An 11,171-nucleotide genomic window follows, 5' to 3' on the forward strand; every position below is an offset into this window, starting at 1 on the left:
AAACAAGCCAAGTTCCAAGATTCTCTTGAAGTAGTTTCTCAATATAATGTGATTGGCTTAATGCATAGCCCCTACTATGCTTTTTAACTTTTATTCCCAAGATGGTATCTATTTCTCCTAAATCTTTCATCTTGAAGACAGAGGATAAATAGTTTTTAGTTTAATTTATGCCAATCATATTTGTACCCACAATAAGCATATCATCAACATAAAGATACACAATTACTCCATAATTTTCAGTGAATTTAGAGTAGATGCATCTATCAGCACTATTATGCTTAAAACCAAAAGCTATGATGCAAGACTCAAATTTCTCATACCACTGTTTAGGTGCTCGTTTTAATCCATATAGTGATTTAACCAGTTTACAGGCTTTCTTCTCATTTTCAGGAAGAACAAATCCTTCTAGTTGTTCCATATAAACCTTTTCATTTAAATCACCATTTAAGAAAGCGGTTTTAACATCCATTTGGTGAACAGATAAGTGATAAATGGATGCTAATGCTATGAGTGTTTTAATGGAAGTTGTTCTAGCCACTGGTGCATAAGTGTCAAAGTAATCAATTCCTTCCTTTTGACTAAATCATTTTGCTACCAGTCTAGCCTTAAAAGTTTGTACAGTTCTATCAATGTTGTATTTTCTTCTAAACACCCATTTACATTTTATTGGTTTTGATCTTGGAGGCAGATCTACTAGTACCCATGTGTTATTTGACATTATTGAATCAATTTCATCATTTATAGCTTCCTTCCAAAAGGCAGCATATCTAGAGGTCATGGCCTCACTGTAGGTTTTTTGATCACTTTCAATGTTTAGGACAATAGGTATCTTATTTAAAATCTTCTCTCTATTAGCCTCAGCCAAAAATACAATTGACTGAGTAGAAATAAAATCAAAACCTAAGTGTTTCTCTGTTCTTTGTCTTTGTCTTTGAGTTTCTCTGTCATTTTCTGTGGATTCATTTTCTATAGGTTCAGAACACAGTTTATTTTCAAAGAATTCAACATCTCTAGTTTCAATTATTATGTTGGACTCTAAGTCTAGAAGCCTATAGGCCTTGCTATGTTATGCATATCCAACAAACATACTTTTCTTAGCTCTAAGTCCTAATTTGGTTCTTTTAGAATCTGGAACTCTATAATATGTTAAGCACCCCCACACTTTTAGATATGCTAAATTAAACTTTCTTCCTGTCCATAATTCATATGGGCATTTGTTATTATTTCTAGAAACAATTCTGTTATATAAATGGCAGGCTGTTAGGAGTGCTTCCCCCCACAGGTTTAAGGGTGCATTAGCTTTTAACAACATGCAGTTTATCATTTCTGTAAGTATTCTGTTTTTCCTTTCAGCCAGGCCATTCTGTTGAGGAGTATAGGGAGTAGAACACTGATGTATTATTCCAAATTCTTCACAGAAAGAATTAAACTCATTTTTAAAGTATTCAACACCCATCTCACTTCTAAGGATTTTAATTTTCTTTTTTAGTTGATTTTCAACTTCAGTCTTATATAGTTTAAACATGTCAAAGGCTTCATCCTTAGTTCTCATGAGGTAGACATAGGTGTGTACTTAGAAAAGTCATCTATAAATGTTATGAAGTATCTCTTACCTCCTTTAGTTAATACACCATTGAGTTCACAGATGTTAGAATGGATTAGTTTTAAAAGTTGATAATTACTCTCAACACTAGGGAAAGGTTTCTTAGCCATTTTAGATTTTACACATATTTCACATTTTTCAGTTGATTCATTATTATAAGCAATTATACCTAGTTTGCTCATATTCTTTATGGATTTAAAATTCAAGTGTGTTAATCTATCATGCCATAAAGAGAAAGAATCAACAATACAAGCAAAAACTTTTCCTTCATTAATACTTAATTTGAACATACCATTACCACCATATCCCTTTCCAACAAACATCCTATTCTTGGATTGAATTTGTTTGTTGGATTCAAAGACAACTTTGAATCCCCTCTTACAAACAAGATTTACTGAGACCAAGTTCTTTCTAATGTCAAGAACATGGAGAACATTCATGAGAGTCAGTGTCTTTCTGAAGGTGAAGTTCAACTCTACGCTACCTCTTCCAACAACATGAAGAACATTCATGAGAGTCAGTTTCTTTCTGAAGGTGAAGTTCAACTTTTCCATCAGTCACTTCTTCATATGTCTTGAACAAGCACTTATCCTTACAAACATGGATTGTGACGCCTAAATCAAACCACCATCCAGAAGACGATTCTGCCATGTTGACTTCAGTAATCATGGCCACGATATTGTCTTCTACCATGTTCACATACTTGGTTTCGCCTTTTCGATGTCGGCAGACTTGAGCATAGTGCCCCTTTCTTTCTACAAATATAGTAGGATCCTTTTTTATTGGTACTCTTCTTGAAGTTTCCATCCTTCTTCTTTACTTGTAATGCAGGGATAGTCTTCTTTGATCCGTTTTCCACAAAATTGACCTTAGAGTTCAGCATACCGGTCAAGGACTTATCCCTACTGTCTCTAAACCGAGACTCTTCTTCAATACCAAGGTGTTGCTGAATTTGCTCCAAGGTAAGCTCTTCAGCCTTGTGCAGAAGCTTCTTCCTGTAATCCGTCCAAAATGGTGGAAGTTTGGTAATGATTGCTCCCACTTGGAAAGATTCAGGAATGATGATGTTAAGGGATCGAATTTTATTGACTATCACCTGTAGTTCATGAACTTGCTCTAGTATGGGTTTATGGTCGTTCATGGTGAAGTCAAAGTATTCTGCAATAAGATACTTATTCGTACCTGCTTCTTGCACTTGTATTTGAATTTAGCGCCTTCCATATTTCTTTTGAAGATGTAAGTTCCTTGTAGAGATGTAAGTTCTTTTGAAGTGAGGGAAATTGAAGAAGATGTTGGGGAAGAATGGTGTCACTGTAACTTTGGAGGAGAAGCTCTGAGGCGCGTCTGAAGACACTGTCTTTATAACGTTATTTGCCCCCACTCAGTTTTACTGAGTTTGCTGTTGGGTTACAGGCAAATTCGTTCCTAGGATACAACAGAGCCTTGGGAGAGAATCTGCAACCAGCAAAGTTGAAGAGTCTCCAAAGAAACCTTCTGTGAAACTGTAGCAGATCGGACTGAGAGAGAGAGAGAGTGAATTTCGAAATTGTGTGCTTTGGAGTCTGATTCATACTCCTTAAATAATTTGTGAAGAGGTATGAGGAAAAGGTAGGTGCTGGTTTAGAGAAGGCACCTTGAACAGTCACAATTTCAAACATTGTGACTATTTAAAAAATAGTTAACAGTTAGTGATTGTTGATTTTGAATTGTGTCTCTTGATCACACGCGATTGAATCATGACCGTTGATCTCATCAGTGATCAACGGTCAGCAACGCACCAAAACCAAAGCCGCCCATCTTGAGCCACGTGGGTGCACGCGAGCAAAGTGCGAGCAAAGTGCACCTCTAAAGCACCTCATTGCGTCGCACCCACGCGTGCACGCGCGTTGCTCAGTATCGAATCCCCATACTCTCCTCTATTAATTCTAAGGAGTGTAAATTAGCTCTTATTGAAATACTGAAAACAAAACTTATAATTTTCAATGTGGGACAAGTTCAAAACTGGGTTTTGTAAGAGAAAAACTTATTTTTTCAATCAAGTGTGCAGGTGCAATTTCTCATGTAATTGATCAATTAAACCCATTGGATTTAATCTCTCATAAGATTAAAATCCAACAGAAGAGAGAGGAGGATAATGGCGGTTCCGGAGTGGAGAATGAGGTCCCAAAAGTCCTTTTAACTCACATGTTAATTTGTTGCTGTTGTATTGAAATATTTAGCACTCAAGATTTTGATTAATAACAAAATGGATTGATTTGACCTGGGTTTAGTCGGGCCAACCAGATCTATGTATTTTAGTCGGGCCAACCAGATCTATGCAAGGTTTTCCAGTACATGTTCTCTACCTTTTCCTCTCTTTTCCTACCTTTTCCTTCAAATTCAGTATTAGTATTGGAGAAGTTATGAGTACATGAGATAATCCTGAAAGCAGAGAGAGAGAGACAGTCTTAAGCTAAGCTTCATGTGACATGGTTATGTGGCAGTGGCAGTGTCTTCTCCAAGTTATCCATAGATTAACCTTCTTGGGTTGGTGGCTCAATTAATCTAGATATAATAAAGCCACTTTTAAATGAATCTTAAGCTTCACGTGACATGAGTTACGTGGCAATGTTTTGCCACTTTTGAACGAATCTTAATCCTCACGTGACATGTACGTGGCAATGTTTTCCACTGGCTGATGGAGTGATGGTAAACTGGAACAAGGCGGAGAGAGGTTGTTACCCAAAAAAACGAAAGGACAACAAAAGAAAAGTAAGAAGCTTAACATTGAATGGGGTTGGAATTTTGTAATGGACATTGGAGGTTTAGTTGGTTTTCCTAATTCCTTGGTTAGGTTCTGTTTGGTTGCCACGAAAGTATAATAAAGTGAAAAGAATTTATTTAAATAAAAAAGAATAAGGAAAAGAAAGACATAGGTTGCTGTTTTCCTAAATGTCTCATTGGCAGGAGAGTGATGCAGCTCATTTAGAATTCTTGGTGCAACTAAAGTTTGCTTAACCCCTCATTTCTTTTTTTTCATAAGAGAACAAACTCAAGAATCATGCTGCCTTAGAGGTTCTCCAAACTAACAAATTTCACCACTCCTGACGCCACCAAGTCAAGTATAGATTAGGGGTGTTCATTCTTAGCCCGGCTGGAATCCGGGCCAAGCCCAACCTGAAATTTCTGGACCTCAGTTCAAGGTTTTTGCGTGGATTATGCCTGGAGTAGGGGTGGCCATGAGCCGAGCTCTTTACGGGCTACTCGAGCTCGAGCCTAATAGAGATCGGTTCGTGAGGCTCGTAAGCCGAGTTCGAATAGATATATAATAATAATAATTATTATTATTATTATTATTATTAATTTTTTAAATATCAAATAAAAATATTTTTTATATATAATTTTTTATTTTTATAAAACATTTTTCTCAAATCGAGCTTGAGCCGAACCGAGCTTGAGCTTACGAGTTTTTGACTCGAGTCGAGCTCAAACTTGAGCCTTGTACTACCTTGGCGAACCGAGCTCGAACTTGAACCTTGTACTACCTTGACGAACTGAGCTCAAGCCTCATACTATTTGGCTCGACTCGGCAACCTAGCCTAAGCCACGATCCCGCCTAACTAGTAGAGCAAGAATTTGTTTAGACATTACAACCACACTAAAAGAACAGGGCCAAGTATCCCATCTTCCCCATACTTTTTTATCTTAAAGGCTATGTTTGGTTTGAACGAAAAAATAGGGAAAGAAAGGAAAATATAAAGAAACCATTACAAACCTTGTATAGATTTTCCTATGTTTCCCTTCCTTTCCCTATCTCTTCCTTCAAAGCAAACATACCTTAAACCTTTGGGAGCTGTCATGCTTCAACATCCAAACTTGAGGCTCCAATTTAATGAGGCTCATAATTAATTACTGGAAATGCCCATTATTAATTAAACCTGTCACACTCTATTCTCAAATCTAATGAGGCTCCAATTTACTCTATTTTTGTTTTTTCTACGTTTCTACTTAAACCAGTTTTTATCCTCACCTTATCAGTTCAATATTTGTTTCTTTCTGAATTTAGTTTATAGTTAAAGAATTTTATTCTTTTTTTTTTTTAATTTTATGCCTCTAACTCTTGTAAGAGCTTAAGGTTGCGTTTGTCTGCACTGCAAATTTGAACTGGGTACAAATTATGGACTCCATCAGTTTTACATCTATTTGCATGCAATTATGACTTGCACTCTTGTATGATAAAAAATGTGTACCTTTTGTCTCATTTGCGTTTATAGGCAGTGCAAATTTTGTATTATAAATACTGAAGCAAAATTTGCGCCACCTTTCCCCTACCCCAAATCTCTCTCGTACATATAAAGTCGAGACTTCATCATCTTGCTTTCTATCTTACTCTCAAACAAATAACCCTCCTTGTTCTTCTCTTTCATATAAGGTGGGGATTATATCATTTTATTTCTCACAACAAATAAGACAATCAAATTTTAAGCAAAAGTAAACCAGAATTTACACTCAGCTCGTTTGCATGCTCATGCATTTATACCAATGCAAATGAAACTAAAACAAATTGAGCCTAAGGCTTAGTTTGGAAGGAGTACAAATATAAATATGTAGAATGCAAAACCTTGTAAGGACATTTACAAGAAATTCAATATCAGAAATGAAATCTTTATTACATTAATCCACTGACAACAAACCCAGTTACACCACACTACCTCGAAAGAAATTGGCCATTACAATTCTGTAAACATGTATCAGATGAGGAAACATAAAAAGAAAATTCGACAAATGTACACCAATGAAAATGAATTTTTCATGCACATGCATTTACACCAACGCAAATGAAAAGTTCACTGCAAACAAACTGAGCCAAAACAGAAAACGCTATAGAACAAGTAAAGAATAAATATTTTTTCATTGGAAATTTTGAAAATAAATGCTATGGACATTTACAAGAAATTCAATCTGATAGTGAAATCCTTAATGTACAAATAATCCACTCACAACAAACCCAGTCACACCACACCATCTTCCAAGAACTTGGCGATTGCAATCCTGTAATCATGTATCAAGTGAGGAAATTAAGAAAAAGAAAATCCAACAAATACACACGCCACAGGCTCCATCCAGTGCAGATCAACCCTCAAGTTCACCATGTCCTTCTTGAGATAGTTGAGGCTCTGTTAATGGCGAGGATGTATATAAATTGTGTAGCTGAAAGAATAATTAAGAATGCTTCCATTGTTTTCTGCAACACCCATCAGTGCCCATATGTTATACTTCCATCCAGAGAGGAGGGAAAAAAAAAGAAGAAAAAGCTAAGAAATCATGACTTATATGGTTGAGCAATCAAGAAAGCTCTTCACTTACCAGTCTCGAATTCCTTAAGCCTCTCTCCATCTCTTTGAAGGCCAGACTATGCATAGAAAAAAGTAAATTAAATTCTATCAACAGAAGTAAATCTCTTAGAAATGGTGAAACCAAAGAAAAAAGAAAAAACACATAAATGATGACTAAAAGAAGCTTACCCCATGACCAGGAGAGTAAGAGTCCAAGCAACAATGGCTACTGATGACGCAGACGGTAAGCTGTCAGCATCCCATAGTTGAATATGGCGGTATCCAGCCATTGCCGATGCAGCACCAACAACACCAGCAATCACAGCAAACAACACAAAGAATCCAGTGGCAGCATTTCCCATTGAGAAGTAAATAGGAGAAAAGTGAGCTGGAAGCCGAAGTTCAGGGCCTGAAAGAGTTTTACAGATGATCAGTATGCTACAACTAAAGCAATTGGATTGCTGTTTCGGATTAAATGGACTACGAATCGCTGGCCATTTTCCGAGCTCGAGCAGAGACATCACAGATTGAAAACCAGGTCCCACCCAGTTGACTGGATTGATGCTGCTAGCTACTATTAACCAGTATTAATGGCAGGATGTTTTACCTATGATGAAGCCGTGATCAATTGCATGGTTGATGGCCCATCCTCCTATTGCTGCCACGATTACGTACATGCAGAAGTTGAGCAACAAGAGTCCAGTTGCAAGGGGTTTCAACTGCCCACCAGCCATTGCAGCACTCCAACAGAACTCAGAAGATGTTCAAAGAGGAAGAAACTATGGAGTGTAAGAAATTTAACAGAGCTAGAATGAGGCACAGAGAGAAGCTTGAGGTATGGAGTTTTATAAATTGTAGGAACAATGTTTTGGTTGCTTCTTTGCAAAGCTGACAATGAATTCAAAAGGGTTGCGGATGAGGCTGTAAAGCTGGGAAACCTTAAAATTGAAGGCAAGGAGCAGAAACAGAGATACTTGTTTCATATTCCTTCTCCTAACCAGGAAAAAAGCGCAGTATTTCATAAATTGAACTTTATGGGTATAAAAAACAGATCCAATTGTAAAATCAATAGGCCTTCAACTAATGTGCTGGACTTGCTGAAAATCATCGTGTTCGTACCTGATGATGTTGGGCTTGGGTTATATTATATCCAGTCTTCCCTTGGTTTACGGCAGGGGTGATAGTTTCAGGCTTTCAGCCCAGCCTGGACAATTCCGGCACGGTTGTTCCAGGCTTGGGCCAAGATTTTGTGTTGAAATTGGGCCCGTGCCTGCATTAGGTCCGCAAATTTCAGGGCCAGGCCTAGGCCTAGTACTTTAAGCCTGGCCTGGCCAGTATATATTTAAATGTGCGAATATGAAAAATATTAAATTCGCACATGTGAAAAAGAAACATGTTAATGGACATATGTACAAAATTTATGATGTGGGTAGGGACGTAGGTAGAAAGATGTGGGCCGGAGATTTATATTTTGGGAATCACTACTATCAGCGTTGCTTAAGCTACGGTCGCTTGGAAGGCCTATATTCTGGCTCTCAATTATAGACTGTCTTAGGAACCAAATCCGAACGGCCAACACCGTAGAGATTGAAGACGTGGTTGATGAGTGTGTATTCATTGGTGATAATGTGAAATCTGCTACAGACATATTTATCGGAAAGCAAATCAAGCTGTTGATTGATTATCTCACGCTCCTTTTACTGGAACTGTTCCTTTTCTTTTGGAGCTGCCTACAGATTCATTTGTAATTTGTTTCTTTGATGCTTGGGAATGTGTTACTCCCCGTCCGTCTTATGTAGCACATTTCAGATTTATCAAAAAAATAAGATTTAAACAAACATAACTGAAGATTAATTCTTGAATTAGACTTGAGCCGGGCTAAGGTCAATTGGGAGTATCAAACAGCTCTTTTTACTCCAATTTGGGTTAACAAAAGTCCATACATCACACGGGCCTACTAGTATATATTCTTTTTCCTTTTTATATTTTTTGTATTATTTTTCCTATTTTATATTTTTTTTCTCCAGCTGCAGTCCATCTCTGTTCTTGGTAGATCCCCCCTATATCAAATAGCCCATATCATCCTAACAATCATTCTGTAACTGAAATTCAAAATTGAATGGATTTTGGCGTTTTGTCCTTAAAAAAACAACCTTCATCTACCGCAGCCAATTGATTTCTGAGTTCACATTGCCACCCCCCATACACATCTCAGCATGCATCTAAAACGTTTTCGTATTTGTCATTGAATGATGTTTCCAATATATGGTTGAGATGTGCAAATGTGAATTCTTGATTTCTACCCTTACAGTGCCAAGAATTCTATTTATTTATTTTTTTCGATAAGGAAGATATAATATTCATTATCAAAAAGAAAAGAAAAAAAAAATACTGCCAATAACAAAAGACTATCAACAAGACAGATAGGGTTTATCACTCAACAATCTCCCATTCACTTGAAGAAAATCCCTATTACAATTCCTGCTACAACTCAAGCAATGAAGGCATTTCCAAGCAATAACATCTCAAACCCATTTTTATTTAGCTCTTGCATTGCATCTTCTTTGACGTCACTTCCCCCTTTAACATCTCTTTCCTTAAAGCTTTTATCTCATCTTTGATGTACGCCATTAACGACCTACAATCAGAGCACACACACACAAAGTCAGAAACAGTACTACTGAACAATGATAATCGGAAACAATATTTGACCTAATTCTTCCATGTTCTTTGACATCTCTTTCCCCTTTGAATTCAATGAAATAATATTTTCCAATAAATCGATCTCTTTCCTTAAAGCTTTTATCCCATCTTCTATGACGTCCGCCATTAAAGACCTGCCAACTGAGCACACAAAGTCAGAAAACAGTTTTGAAGAAGTCAGAAGCAAGGGTTGGCCTACGTATCTTGTAATTCTTGGATCTTTGACACCTCTTTCCCCTTTGAATTCAATGAAATGATATTTTCTAATAAATCGACCTCTTTCCTTAAAGCTTTTATTTTATCATCTGTGGCGTCCGCCATTGAAAGACCTACAAACAGACACACAAAATCAGAAACACTATTCAACAACTGATGGTGGCTCAGTCAGAACAGAACAGAGGGTCGATGAGTTGATGGTAGTTACTCGGCTACTCCTTTTTTATTGCGAGTTAGAGCCTTAGAAAATTCTCTGCTTTTACTTTTTGTAGAAAATTATCTATATTGCGGTAAATTACAGAATATAGATTAGCTCTGACATTTCATTTGTGACAAAGACTCCTACACTTTGAGATTCTAACAAAGATCCCTCTCCATTAAGTTGAGTGAGTGAAGATCTTAATTTACTAAACCACCCACTTGAGAAATTTTTATAAAATAGAAATTGCAAAATAAAAAATATATATAATTAGACACTTCCATATAGAAACCCGGAATTGCAATAAATATAACATGCAATTAATATCAACTACTAAGCCAATAATAAGTGAAAATTGAAAGAAAAAAAACATCAAAATGAATCTCAACACTTATTTTGAAAAATCGTTCGAGAAAGGGTAGTATGAAAATTTAGAAATATTTAAATAGTCATATGAGAATCTTTTTTCAAAGTAATGCTAAAAAAGTTCAAAGGGTTTTTTATCGATGGCAAATGAAAATTCAGGGGGGCAATTGCCGCTATCCCAAAATATATGGTATAATTTGTAATTTACCCTTTATATTTATTTCAAAGTACACGGTTTGATTTCCTTTTCGTAGTGGATTAATCTGCTTTGGTTGTTTTGTTTGTTTTTGGTGTGCAACTCCAAAGAGGGAGAAAATCAAGGAGAGAAGGCGGGTATGAGGCTTGGTAGGGGGGTCCCAATGTACTAGGCACGTTAGGTAAGCATAATGAGTGAACACATAATAGCTGTGTGACACATGCCCCAGTTAATGTGTCTTTCAATCAAACATTTTTATTCCATTAGATAGAAGTTATCCATTATTTTATTATCTTTGTCAAAATAATTAAAAATAAAAACAATAAAAAATGAAAACTTAAATGTGTTGGGAGTTGGGACTCATTTACGTTTTCATTTTTCGTTGTTTTTTATGTTAAATTATTTTGACAATGATAATAAAATAATGGATAATTTCTGTCTAACGGAACAAAAACGTTTATTTAAAAGGCACATTAACTGGGGCATGTGTCACACGGCTATTACATGTTCACTCAGAGTGCTTATCTAACGTGCCTACTACATCTGGACCCAAAAAGGGTGCAATAACCGAGT

The 11,171-nt window shown here is 36.5% G+C and overlaps 1 protein-coding gene across 1 annotated transcript; it reads right to left on the reverse strand.

The window, feature by feature from the left end:
• Nucleotides 1–6,380: 6,380 nt before the first annotated feature.
• On the reverse strand, nucleotides 6,381–7,712 carry LOC148847873 (membrane protein PM19L-like). Its single transcript, XM_088948002.1, has 4 exons — nucleotides 7,526–7,712; nucleotides 7,108–7,327; nucleotides 6,950–6,995; nucleotides 6,381–6,827 (listed from the first exon to the last, which is right to left on the reverse strand). Exons 1-4 carry the CDS (start codon nucleotides 7,650–7,652, stop codon nucleotides 6,729–6,731), a joined length of 492 nt encoding a protein of 163 aa, XP_088804128.1. The 5' UTR covers nucleotides 7,653–7,712; the 3' UTR covers nucleotides 6,381–6,728.
• Between the last annotated feature and the right edge of the window lie 3,459 nt (nucleotides 7,713–11,171).

This window comes from Nelumbo lutea, chromosome 6, assembly GCF_056320005.1.
Source record: "Nelumbo lutea isolate HS-2025 chromosome 6, American lotus-T2T, whole genome shotgun sequence".
Lineage (NCBI taxonomy): Eukaryota > Viridiplantae > Streptophyta > Magnoliopsida > Proteales > Nelumbonaceae > Nelumbo > Nelumbo lutea.